Source organism: Martes martes, assembly GCF_963455335.1.
Source record: "Martes martes genome assembly, chromosome: 14".
Taxonomy (NCBI): Eukaryota; Metazoa; Chordata; class Mammalia; order Carnivora; family Mustelidae; genus Martes; species Martes martes.
The window spans coordinates 15999194-16012944 of record NC_137902.1 but is presented as its reverse complement, the minus strand read 5'-3'; the positions used below and the strand labels follow the sequence as shown (position 1 = coordinate 16012944).

At 39.3% G+C, this 13751-nt stretch overlaps 1 protein-coding gene across 7 annotated transcripts in view; it reads left to right on the top strand.

The window, feature by feature from the left end:
- Positions 1 to 13751, top strand: part of TDRD1 (tudor domain containing 1) — a gene marked incomplete at its 5' end in the record, with an annotated part of 34116 nt that overhangs the window by 18940 nt on the left and 1425 nt on the right. For 4 of the 7 annotated variants that reach the window (XM_080823546.1, XM_080823545.1, XM_080823542.1 and 1 more), the window contains 8 exons: positions 170 to 412; positions 738 to 875; positions 3221 to 3331; positions 4590 to 4760; positions 6674 to 6949; positions 7681 to 7800; positions 8899 to 9015; positions 12829 to 12996. In XM_080823546.1, the coding sequence (XP_080679672.1) occupies positions 170 to 412; positions 738 to 875; positions 3221 to 3331; positions 4590 to 4760; positions 6674 to 6949; positions 7681 to 7800; positions 8899 to 9015; positions 12829 to 12996 (1344 nt within the window). Of the gene's footprint in view, positions 1 to 169; positions 413 to 737; positions 876 to 3220; positions 3332 to 4589; positions 4761 to 6673; positions 6974 to 7680; positions 7801 to 8898; positions 9016 to 12828; positions 12997 to 13751 lie in introns of all 7 variants that reach the window. The other 3 variants (XM_080823541.1, XM_080823540.1, XM_080823544.1) reach the window with 3 other exon arrangements.

Sequence of the window (13751 nt, the reverse complement as noted above, 5' to 3'; positions counted from 1 at the left end):
TAATTTTGCCTTTGTTTTAATATTAGAAAATCCTTCTGCTCAGGTGGGACTTTTTGGCTCTCGTGTTTGTCATGTTCCTTAAATTTAACTTTGAAGAAATTAGGAGCTAAACTTTATAAATGCTTGTTATAAGAAGTATTTTAATATTCTTTTAAATATTCTTTGATAGGAGTAAAGCCATCATTAGGAATTTGGACTCCAGAAGCTATTTCTTTGATGAAGAAGATTGTGCAGAACAAAATGATCACGGTGAAAGTGGCCGACAAGCTGGAGAACAGCTCCCTGGTGGAGCTCGTGGACGAATCCGTGACGCCTCACGTCAGCATTGCGCAGGCGCTCAGGGACGCCGGCTTTGCCGTCCGGGAGGCAGGGGTGCTGGCTGAGAAACCCAGTGTCGCGAAGGAAGCCAGCGGTGAGTGAGATGTCTGCTCCATCATGTCTGTGCTGGAATCCCGATGGCTTGTGTGTGTGTGTGGGTTCCCATCCTTTCAAAAAGAATGATGTTGAGTGTCTTCTCTCTTTTCGAATCAAGCATTCATTTAAATACAGTATGAGTGTGTGGGAAAACTGAAAAACAAAAACAAAAACAAAAAAGCAAAACCTGTAGGTCAGTGGCAGATGTCACTAAAAGTCCCTGGAAATTCACTTCCTCAAAAGCAGATCCCTCACCAGCTGTACCTCCCATCCACACTTTGACCATTTGTTTTGTAAAAGTTCATTTTTTTTTTTTTTTGCAGTTGCCTTGGGTATAGAAGCAAAACTAAATCCATTGGAGTGGACATGGGTTGAAATGGTGGTTGACCAAACAGTAGATGTTGTGGTCTGTATGATGTACAGTCCTGGAGAATTTTACTGCCATGTGCTCCAAGAGGATGGTAAGTGGACTCTTCTCATCTAGTTCCCTTACAAATACATTGGTGTGGTAATAACTGAAGAGGAGTTCACTCAATAATAGAAGTACTGTCTTTCTGAGAAGGGCCAAGGCAGTATTTCTACTAATAAGAAAGATTTGATTAAACTTAATTGCCTTTTATTCCATTTTAAGCCACTGTTTCTGTTTTTAAAAATCTATTTAAACCAGTTTCAATTTCATAGAACATCTTCTAAATTTATTTTTGAAAATTAAATGGTAGATTTTATTAAAGCATGACATGCATATATGTAAGTGCACAAATATTGCATCATTGACGCATCCTCACAAAGTCAAAACACTGAGTGACCGACATCTAGGTCAAGATAATGATGCATTACCAGTCATCCAGAAGTTTCCTCCATGTCTCCTTTGATTACTACCCCTTCTCTCGTTAAAAAGTAAATACTATCCTGCCGTCCAATAGCATAGTTTTCCTGGTTTTGAACTTTATTTTATGAAATGTAATCGTACAGCATGTACACTTGTACACTTGCCATCTTTTTTCACGTTGTTTGTGAGATCAGTTCTTGATTTTTATATGTAGCAGTAGCTTGTGGTCCACTGTGTGAATGACACTGCAAATCTCTTTCTTTATAGGGCTGAACATGTAGGTTGTTTCTAGTTCTGAGCTATAGAATGGTATTGGCCTGAACATTTCCATACAGATTTGGTGCACACGGATGTGTGCTTCTTTTGAATGTATACCAGGAAGGAAATTGCTGACTGTATCCTAAAGGGTATTTATATTTTCAGCTTTGATCAATGAATGCCACAAAGTTTCCAAAGTGATTATGACAGCTGTCAGTTTGAGAGTTTTAGTAGCTCCACATCCTCACACTTGTATTTTCCTTCTTTTTCATTTGAGCTATCATTGAGCGCATTCTTAATTTTAACATTTCTAAAATCTTGGCTGGCTTCTCTGTCAAATGAGGACATTGAACCAGGTACCTGAGTCCCTGTCTGGCTCCCAGTTTGTGAGATTTGTCATCCCTCCTTCCAGAATCATCAGGTAGATGGACCACTATTTCATATAGCATAAAATTAAAAATTTTTAAGTCAGTTTTTATTTTTATCGGTGATTATACAAGCACATGGTACAAAATAAAAGTTTAAAAGAATGTATAGTGGGAAGTAAGTTTCCCAGTTCCTCTCTCAATTTTCTAAATCTTTTCAGAATAAGTAAATAATAATAAGGTTCTTTTCTGTGCATATGCTTGTGTGGATGTATCCCTGTTTGTGTAGGCATAAATGGTAAAATACTGTAAATGATTTTTGCAGCTTCTTTTTCCCACTAGGTCTTGGACTGATAAGTTCACATAGTCTTTTCTTCTTCTTTTTTTTCTTAAAGATCTATTTATTTTGAGAAAGAGAGCTGGTGGGGGAGGGTTTGCAGAGGAAGGAGGGTGGGGAGGGAGAGGGAGAGAAGCAGCCTCCCTGCTGAGCGGGGAGCCAGATTTGGGGCTCCATTTCAGGACCCTGAGATCATGACCTGAGCCGAAATCAAGAGTTGGACGCTTCACTGAGTCACCTAGGTGCCCCTCAGCATTTTAAAGCCCTCCACGGTTTGTATCTTGCCCAGCACATGGCTGGTGTGTCCTTCAGTGGTTTACCTTCCCTGGTTTTCCAAACTGCTCCTGCCAAATAAGTTTTGGAGGCTTAATTCTGTACTTTGCCTCAGAGCCCTTTCTTCCTTCTGGAGTCACCCTCTCCTTGTCTGTCCTCGTTCTCTCTAAAAGCTTAAGGAGCACACACAGCTCACCTCTCTGTTTCCTTAGCAGACGACTGTGCATCTTCTCAGCACTTCTGTGTCCTCCTTCAGGACAGATTGTATGTCACTTTCTATACAGGCTTGTACGCACAAAGGTTGTGCTCTGGTATGCTGATGACAGTGCCATAGTAGGGGGTTACCAGGAGTCTTCACTAATCACGACTTATTTTCCCAGTTAACTTTTTAGTAAGGAAAAGAGAAAAGCATCTGATGTGTACTTAACAGTTGCTTGGGAATGTACCTGAGATTTTTTTTTTAAGATTTTATTTATTTATTTGACAGAGATCACAAGTAGGCAGAAAGGCAGGCAGAGAGAGAGGGGAAGCAGGCTCCCCGCTGAGCAGAAAGCCTGATGTGGGGCTTCATCCCAGGACCCTGAGATCATGACCTGAGCCGAAGGCAGAGGCTTAACCCACTGAGCCACCCAGGCACCCCTGTACCTGAGATTTTATGATCAAAACATTTCCCAACTTTAGAGGAAAAGCTGTATTCTGCATGCTTTCTGAATATTGAGTGCTGTATATGTATTGTGTTTTCAGCTTTAAAGAAACTCAATGATTTGAACAAGTCATTAGCAGAATATTGCCAGCAGAAGGTGCCCAGTGACTTTAAGGCAGAAGTAGGGCGACCGTGTTGTGCTTTTTTTGCAGGTAAGTTACAGTTGATAGAATCTTGACTTCATTGATAGAGACTTTTGTTTCCTGACATTCAGCCCTTATTTTTTTTAAAGATTTTATTTATTTATTTGACAGACAGTGAGAGAGGGAATCCAAGTAGGGGGAGTGGGCAGAGGGAGAAGCAGGCTCCCCCCGCCCCAGCTCCGAGCAGGGAGCCTGATGGTGAGGCTCGATCCCAGGACCCTGGGATCATGACCTGAGCCGAAGGCAGCCGCTTAACGACCGAGCCACCCAGGCGCCCCCATTCAGCCCTTATTTTTTTTTTTTTTTTTTAAAGATTTTATTTATTTATTTGACAGACAGAGATCACAAGTAGGCAGAGAGAGAGGAGAAAGCAGGCTCCCTGCTGAGCAGAGGAGCCTGACCCGGGGCTCGATCCCAGGACCCTGGGATCATGACCCGAGCTGAAAGCAGAGGCTTTAACCCACTGAGCCACCCAGGCGCCCCTCAGCCCTTATTTTTAATGTGTATTTTCTTCCTGATGTTTAAGCAAATATTTCTCAAAATCAAGACTAAATGCTTAAAATCTCATGTTTTGTCTTCTCTTTGTAGCAAGGAAAATCCAAATGAAACTTTCTTTCCTCAACTTTGTTAAACTTTGCTAAATGCTTTTCATTCCAGAATTTCTGATATTAAAGTAAATTAGGTAATGGGAAACCTGTTCACTGAAGGTTCATTGTTTCTTCTGGTCACCCTGTGCATGTTTAGTTTGAAAGTATATTTTGTGAAACACCTTAATTTCATTGCATGAGTTTTTCTATTTGCTTTTTACATTATTTTACTAATAACAAGTAAAACAATTTGTCCTTAGTTATGAGAGTATTGTAATCTTTCCAGATTGACAGATACGTTCCAATAAACAGAATGTGAAAGTGATCCCGCATCGGGCTCTCTGCTTGGTGGGGAGTCTGCTTTCCTCTCTCTCTCTGTCTGCCTCTCTGCCTACTTGTGATCTCTGTCTGTCAAATAAATAATTAAATAAACAAATAAATAAAAATCTTTAATTTACATCTGATGTTAAATGTGGTGCTATAAACATTTTGGATGTATTCTAAAAAGTGGATTTTGAGAATTTTGGGGATTTCTGAATGAAAAATTAAAGACATCATCTGGAGAAAGAGAAAATTTATTTAGTTACTTTAGACAAAGGATTTGCTTTTTGAAGATGAAAATTTCAAATGTTAATAGAAGGGAAATAATGCTCCATGTTCAAACTTTGTGTTAAATATAGGTGATGGTAACTGGTATCGTGCCTTAGTCAAGGAAATCTTACCGGATGGAAACATTAAAGTCCATTTTGTGGATTATGGGAACATGGAAGAAGTTACTGCAGATGAACTCCGAATGATCCCATCCAATTTTTTAAAACTTCCATTTCAAGGGATACGGTGCTGGTTAGTAGGTATGGTGCAGAATAAGAAACTTTCTCAACTGTCTTCTAATACTTACAGTATACATACTTTAAAATATCAACACCTATAATTTTAATGTGTGAATTAGAAGGTCCTGCTTCATATTATACAATTTAGAAATGTATTTTTGAAGATCCTGGCTGAAATATTCAGTGTTGATGTTAAAGTAAGGAAGCAGCTGCTTTTCTGTGCCTGAGATGGGAGCGAAAACTAATGTGTTCTCTTGAAGGCATTTTGCAGGATTTCTTAAGAGCTTCAAATATTTCTGCCTTTTTGTCTCAGCATTTTCACTTGTAATAATTTATTGCAAAGAAATGATCTTGGAATTTCACAGTTTGTCTACAAGGGAATTCATTATGCTGCTGTTAGTAATAGCAAAACCAGCTAACTAGCCAGTTACAGAGGATTGGTTAAATGATGGTTTGTACAATTGACAGTAATAGTACCTCTTTCAGTTGGTTGTTATGAGGATTAAATGAACACTTAGAAACAGAATTTTTCTGACATGCAAAGTTTGGTTTAAGTGTTTCCTTTTACCACACAGTCATTAAAGTGATGTTAACCATGAGCTATTAATATGAAGAATGGTTAACAAGGTACATAAAGCATGCAAGTTATAAAGGAGATTCAGGATGGCATTGTGATTACAAGGACAGACTCTGGAACCAACTCTGCTACCTACTGTGAGAATCTTAGGCAAATGATTCAGACTCTCGGTGCTTCTGTTTCCTCATCTGGAAAATAATACTATCGTCCTCGGAGAGTCATTAAGAATAAAAGAGATGAAAAGTATAAAGCACTTAACACTACCTGGCATTATATCCATAAGAGCTATTATTATTGCGAAGGTTTCTTTATAAAAGAAATGAGTACATATGTGCATGTGGATCTTTCCATATGCACATGAAAATTATGGAAGGTTGGATACAAAAATGTTAATAGTGCTCATGTCTGGCAGCGTAGATGCTCTTTATTTTTCCTTTGGCATGTTTTCTTTCTACTTACTACACTAAACATGTTTCAGTTTATTTTTGATTACCATGCTTTATGTCCATGCTTCTTAAAATGTGGACCCCAGGGTGCCTGGGTGGCTCAGTCAGTTAGGTAACGGCCTTAGGCTTGGGTCAAGATCCCAGAGTCCTGAGATGGAGGCCATGTTGGACTCCCCCCTGCTTTGCAGGGAGCCCGCTTCTCCCTTTCCCTCTGCCTGCCACTCCCCCTGCTTGTGGGCTCTCTCTCTCTCTCTCTCTGTCAAATAAATAAATAAAATCTTTGAAAAAAAGTATGTGGCCACCAGACAAGCAGCATCAACTTGAGAACTTCTTTAAACTGCAGATTCTCAGTCCCCAACCAAGATCTGCTAAATTGGAAATTCTAGCATGTGGCCCTGAAATCTGTTTTAATTAGCCCTCTAGGTAATTCAGATGCACACTCAAGTTTGAGGATTACTGTTCTAAAAATAAGGGTATAAGCCAAAATTATCCAAAAAATAATTCTTGGTGAGCTGTTCAAAATAACATTTTGAAATAAGCATTAGAAAACTGTCCACAGAAGTGAAGGTGTGTGGTTGAGCTCTTCTGCCAGCATAATTAATAACTCACCATCTTATACATAACAGTACAAAATGGTGGCTTCTAATCCTATTTTTGCCTATTGGAAAAATGCCTGGTAAACATATATTAGTGGGAAAAATAAGGAAAATTTCTGAGCCTCCTCAAACCCTAGTAGTATGTTATCTGTAATCAGGCATGGAAGATGTAGAAATGTAACTGAACATTGAAAAATGATACTCAAAATCGCTGACCCAAATGCAACACTTGACAAGGACCAGTCCCAGACACTATTGAAGCAAAAAATGAAGCTTGGGCACAGAATTCTTTTCAACGCTCTTCTTATTTGCCAGATATACAGCCTAGAAACAAACACTGGACTGAAGAAGCCATAGCCAGATTTCAGACGTGCATTGCAGGGATAAAACTCCAAGCCCGAGTGGCTGAAATCACCGGACAGGGAGTGGGAATCGAGCTCACTGATCTCTCCACATCATACCCCAGAATAATTAGTGATGTTTTGATTGATGAACATCTGGTTTTAAAAACTAGTTCGCCATGCGGAGACTTGACAAATAATAGAGACATTAGTAAATGTGATCTTCAAGTTGATATCCTGGGGCTTCAAGGTAATGTGCTTAAACCATTGATTTGTTATTTAAATTTATGTTATCCTTTGCTTTTATAGGCTATGAAAATTTTTCTAGCAGTTTTTCTGTAGGAATACATACTTTGTGGAAATAGGTAATAAGTTACTAAAATTAGTATTTATTGGAAGGCCTCGAGGGAGCAATCGGTTGAGCGTCCTGACTCTTGGTTTCACCTCAGGTGGTGAGAGACCTCAGGGTGGTGAGATTGAATCCTGCTTTGGGCTCCCAGCTCAGTGTGGAGTCTGCTTCTGATTCTCTGACTCCATTTCGTCTTCTACCCCCACTGCTCATGCAAACACTCTCTCATAAATAAATCTTTAAAAAAAAAATAGTATTTCTTGAAACATGGTTTTATTAAAAACTACTCATTTTTATCGTAGTTATTTATCAGGTAGTTTTGCATCGTACAGTTATATATTCTCTACAGTGTGAACCAGTTATAAGATTTACATTAACTATACTATGGAAATGGAAATATATTACAGAAATAATACAGGAGTGCAGCAGGTCAAAGATTCTCATTCTAGATTGTACTCCTTTGTAACACAGAGTCCCTCAAACTGAATAGATTGTTTTGTGAAAATACAGATTTTCATTTTAGGGATTTGTGAATGTTGATTCAGTTGATGAATAAATTGAATAAAGATAAAACTGAGAGAGAATGACAACTTTGATCTGTTTTATACAAGATCTGTTTTGTATGATTTCAGCCATTTCTTCCCCTGAGCAGTGGAGGACAATAGAATTGCCAGTTAATAAAACTGTACAAGCGACCGTATTGGAAATCATAAACCCACACTTGTTTTATGCTCTACCAAATGAGATGCCAGGTAAGAAACCAAAATTTGAGACCTATTTATGCTCATCTTTTTAACTGTAATATGAAAGCTCTTCTCTGAACTCCTTAGGAAGTGAGAGAGAAGGGGAGGCTGGTGATTTTTGTTTTATTCAATATTTTAAGGAAGAATTGGCCATCATAACACTTCAGGGGTATTTAGTCATACAAACAAATGTAAAATAAACGTGAAGGGAAACACCCTGCATTTAACACCTTCCCGATCCACTCTAATCTACAGCTTTTTATAAGAAAATAGTTTCCTTAATTGCTGTATAATTTGTTGTTTAAAAATAGATACTATCACAAAAAATAGGTACTATGTATATTGAATAGCACTTACAAAGCTAACTGTCTACAACTTTTTGAGAAAACCTGTTAATATTGAAAGAGTGCTTTATAAGTCAGTCTATAATCACTGTTACTGTGGCTTAGGAACTTAGAGAAATGTTTTATACTGGACCTAATCCTGAAGAAAAGTAGCATATAAATGTTTTCTTGCTTCATGGAAGTTTATAATTAAGAAATCTCTCGAACATGTTTGAGTTTATCCTGGTAGTGTCAGAGAGAGTTAGGGCAAGCTGGGTGATGGCTATTCAGAATAACGGCAGGTACGTGAAGGCTACGAAAGTGAACCTTTGTTTCAGGTTGTCAAACCACAAATTGTGGTGATACCAACAAGTGCTCTTAAATCTCCAATATTACAAACTATTATCTTCAGTCTGTGTAGTGGAAAGCAGGGACTTCGGGTTAATGAATCCTGATGAACTAGAAGTACTTTTTCTTATCTCATTAACTGTAACACACTTCCTGAAAAGTATGCCAAAAAACTATGAAAGTATGATTTAACAACGTTCTGTAGTGTGAGCACACTAGTATAACCACCCTGATCTAGAAAATGGCTTTCCAGAAGCTTCCTTTTCTGAGTATTAGATCTCTTATGTACAGGGTAACCACTCGTGGGCTTATGTGTTCTTAAAACATAAATGTAAATGGGTTTTTTTCAGTGATTCAATTTGACACTGTTTTTGTATACTGTCTAAACAGTAGCATTGAAAATTTCTTCACAAAAGATTGATTTTTTATGTTTCAGAAGATCAGGAAAGATTGTGTATATTGACAGCTGAATTGTTAGAATATTGCAATACTCAGAAAAGCCGAGTGTCTTACAGACCCAGAATCGGAGATGCGTGCTGTGCCAAATACACAAGTAAGGTTCTTTTAGATAAAACATTAAACAGGAAATGTTTGTTCTCTTTTACTTGAAATCTTGTGTGTTTTGTTATATAAGGTACACATTTAATTTTGCTTATGAAATTAAAAGCAAGTTTGTAGGTTTAACTCTTCATGCTGGGCTTCATCCTCCAGCTTTTCTGTTTTGTAACCATAGATTATATTTAGGTAAGGATTTAGGTAGATATCTACAAATCTGTCAGTACTTTGACATAATTAGCTCTAGATAACTCTACTGAATATGGTGGCCCTTAACATATTTATATATGGAGGAGTTGCAGATAATTTTAGAACTTTATTAATGTACTCAAAAAGGAGTAAATGCCTTAATAAGTCAGACTTGTTGAATCAGGTTCACTTAACCATTGTCCTGTTGTTTAATAATTCATGTTAACAAATTTCTTTTAGTAATAACAACAGTTGGAGTGAATATTCTTGGGCAGAAATTTAGGGAATTCCTGAGTGAAAGGATATAAATCGTTTTGTAAGTTCTGGAAGCATATTGCTCTGTGGGCATCTTAAAGAAATATCGTATGTGCCAAAAGTTTGTGAGTGGGCCAATTTCATCTTCATCTTGCCACCAACAGATTTAAAATGCTTTTGGACTATTGCCCACATAGAGTTCATTTAAAATAATTTAAATTTAGATTTACAGTTAAATATATTGTTTAGTTTTGTTTTTCTTTTTTTTTTTTTTAATTTTATTTATTTATTTTGACAGCGAGAGATCACAAGTAGGCAGAGAGGCAGGCAGAGAGAGAAGAGGAAGCAGGCTCCCCCCTGAGCAGAGAGCCCGATGTGGGGCCCGATCCCAGGACCCTGAGACCATGACCTGAGCTGAAGGCAGAGGCTTTAACCCACTGAGCCACCCAGGCGCCCCTGTTTTTCTTTTGTATGATAATGGGATCTACACTTTCGCTCCCTTTCTTCCTGATAGAAATATGTCACAGCTTTTGGTTAGATAAATATTCTCTGTTACTCTGTTGGAATTGCATAAACACTATTCACAGCGTAGTCCCGTGGTCCACTACGACAGAGGAGATACACGGTGACATATCTCTTTTGCCTTTTTTGTTGTCGTTGTTAATGTTCTGTATACTTCCAGTTCTCTGCATTGGTGCAGAGTCTCCCAGTGAAACCTCATGTACTTTATCAGCTTTTGTTACATTGCCAGCGCTCGCTGCCTTCTGACCTGCTAGCCAGACTGCTTGTCCTCCAGATGTGAGCCATTGCCCTGGAAGTTTTCCTTTGTCATCTTGTTGGGGTTGTTTCAACACCACTCCCTCGTGTTTCACAGTTTTCTCTCCCATCCCACTATGTTTTCACAGTTTCTTCCTTCCTCATCTCACCTTGTTTTCTGCAATACTTACTTTGGATTTGTTCTAATAATTGGGTATATCCCATCCTCCAGAAGCTAAGAAAAGGTATGTTTCAGATAAATTTTCTGTTATTTTCACATATTCTCCCATGTCTGAAAAAGTCTTTATCCTGTCTTAATAGTTAATTAATTGCTTGCCTAGATATAGAATTCTAGACTGGAAATCATCTTTTCCTTAAAATTTTGAAGGCCTTGCTTTTTAAAAAATTTTTTTATTAAGTACTCTCTACCTCCAGCACGGGGTTCAGAGTCACAGCCCAGACATTGAGAGTCTCAAGCCTCACCAACTGAGGCATCCAGGTGCCCCGCTTTTATTGTTTTTTTAAAGCTGTTGATGTTTTGGGTCAAAAGGGAGGTCATTTAGATCCTCCAAACTTTGTATTTTTTTCTCCTCTCTGGAACTTTTAGGAATCTCTTCATTCCATGTTTTGAAATCCATGCTGTGACTTGGTTTTAGTTTTTACCACTGTGTTGGACACTTTTAGTGGGTGGGCCCTTAAGTCTAGGAATTGATGAGCTTCAATTTTGAGAAAGTTTTCTGAATGTTTTTTATTCCCATCTTTCATTTTCTGTTCTGTTAGAAACTCCAAATATTTTTTTAAAGATTTATCTATTTTAGGGGCGGGGGAGAGGGAGAAGAGAGAATCTCATGCCAATTCCCCACTGAGCATGGAGTCCCATGTGGGGCTCAATCTCAAGACACTGAGATTATGACCTGAGTTAAAAACCAAGAGCCAGGGGCACCTGGGTGGCTTAGTGGGTTGAGCCTCTGCTTTCGGCTCAGGTCATGATCTCAGGGTCTTGGGATCGAGCCCCGTATTGGGCTCTCTGCTCAGCAGGGAACCTGCTTCCCCCCACCCCCCACAGCCTTCCTCTCTGCCTACTTGTGCTCTCTCCCTCTCTGTCAAATAGATAAATAAAATCTTAAAAAAAAAAAAAAATCAGGGTCAGACCCTTAACTGAGTGAGCTACCCAGGTGCCCCAGGAACTCCAAATAATCTAATGTTGGACTTGAAACTCTTCTGCTAAGTTTCCTCTTTTCTCTTTTACCTTTTTTGCTTATTTTTTCAAGAGAGTTCCTCAGTTTTATTTTCCAGTTTATTGTTTCATTTCTGATACCATTTCTGGTTTTAATAGCTTTTCTGTTTGTCTTTTCAAGTGTGTGTGTCTTTAATACTGACCTCTCATTTCAAGGATGGAAGGCAATTTGTCTGGGGACGCTAATATCCTTCTTCTAACTGTCCCTGTCTTCTCCCTGTTTCTCTGAGTTCCTGTTTGGTTTGGTCTTCTCTGCTGGAAGCTTTCTTCAAATGTCTGGTGATCTGGGGCGCCTGGGTGGCTCAGTGGGTTAAAGCCTCTGCCTTTGGCTCAGGTCATGATCCCAGGGTTCTGGGATCAAGCCCCGTGTCGGGCTCTCTGCTCAGTGGGGAGTCTGCTTCCGTCTCTCTCTCTCCCTCTCTCTCCCTGCCTCTCTCCCCACTTGTGATCTCTGTCAAATAAATAAATAAAATCTTCAAAAAAAAAAAAGTCTGGTGATCCTTCACTGTTCACTTAGGATGGGGCACTTAGGCATTAATTGGAAGCTGCTTTGTGGGCAGAACTTGTGTAGGTGGCCGTCACTGTTGGGCCCTGCTATTTCCCTGGGGACTCCTGCTGTTGCTGTCTTGAAGTGCATTTACCTTGGGATGGTTGTCTGCTGCTGTGTGCACAGCTGGCCCATCGGTGTTCTTGGTCAACTTCCTCTGCGCTGCATCATGTTCCTGAGTCCAGTCGTCTGTCTGGTTCATCCTCTCTGGAGAAGAAACCTCCAGTCTTCTGCCCTTGAGTAGGAGCAGATGCCTTGAAATGGGGATGGCATTCTTAGCTTTTATATTAAAACACGTGACACAAAACCGACCATCTTCTTCAGCAACTTTAAAAATAAGTATTATGTGTAAATTTGTTTGTAAACTAAAGTTTATTCAGTTTTCTTGGGAAATAAGTGTGTTTTCTTTACCCAGTCCTCATTTCGGCTCCATTCTTATTACTACTTTGGGATGCGTTAATTATTGGGGCTTGGGAATTTAAGATGCAAAGGAAGATGCTGCTTCGCTTCCCCATCGCCAGCTTTGGTTGAGCTCTGCTAAATCATTTCCATTCCTACCATCTGCTTTCCAGCTTCCAATATCATATTTTCTTCTCTCTTGTCCTCTCTCCTTGTGGTTCTGTGCCTTTTTCTTTTTAATCACATAATTGTCTTTTTAGTAGGATCTGGAAGGAGTGGAGGTGATACTTTGGCTTTATCTGGACTCTAACCAGAAGTGTTCACATGAATTTCTCACTAATGTAAATGTAACTGTGAATAACTGTCTTGAAGGGAGGGAGGGAGTCATTGCATGTAACTTCTCATGTGAGGTTGCATTATATTTTCAGGTGACGACTTCTGGTACCGTGCCATTGTTCTGGGGACATCAGATGCTGATGTGAAAGTACTGTATGCAGACTATGGGAACAGTGAAACTCTGCCTCTTTCCAGAGTGCAGCCAATTTCCAGCAGCCACCTGGAGCTTCCTTTCCAAATTATTAAATGTTCGCTTGAAGGTACAAGTCACTTTGCAATTGGGATAGCTGTATGATTTTTTTTCTCCTGTTTTATAGCCCTATGTCTGAATCAAATGGGCATTTCAGTAACTGCCTAGATTTCTAAATATCAAGCAGAGTTTAGAAAAAAAAACAAAACCTATTTTTCATCCTTTATTTCATTCTCAAAAAATTACATTGTCAGCCCATTGTTGTTTGGAGATTAGGTTTGGCCCCAGGTTGCACCGCTGGAAGTAGCCAGGGCTGGGGGACCTGGGCTGTCTGACCCTTCCCTAAAGGCCCCTCCATTCTGTCACGGCGCTCTCTTGAGAGGCCTGAGATGACACCCTTTGGGACTCCTTTACTGTGTACTGTATCTCCACAAGTTCAGTTCTTCAGCTGGTGTTTGAATAAAGCGAATGGGAATGCTAAAGTAGCTTTTCACCCTTACTCATGATTTCATTACCTAGTGGTCCCAGCAGATAAGTGCTCACTCAGTGCCTCATAGTCTGCTTTGGTTTTGACTCGGGGAGAGAGTTGGAACATTTCATTGTTTGCTTCTCCCGTTATAATGGACACATGTCCATGGCAGCCGACCATTGTCTGTTTATGCCCTCTCGACCTAGATTAGTGTTTGACACAAAATAGGGGTCAGGGAGTATCTATTGAGTGATTTTTTTAATGCAACAGCAGTAGTACATCAAAGCATACCTAAGCCCAGCCAAAGAAAGTAAGACTTTCGTTTATTGTCTTTATACGATATATGTGAGTATTTA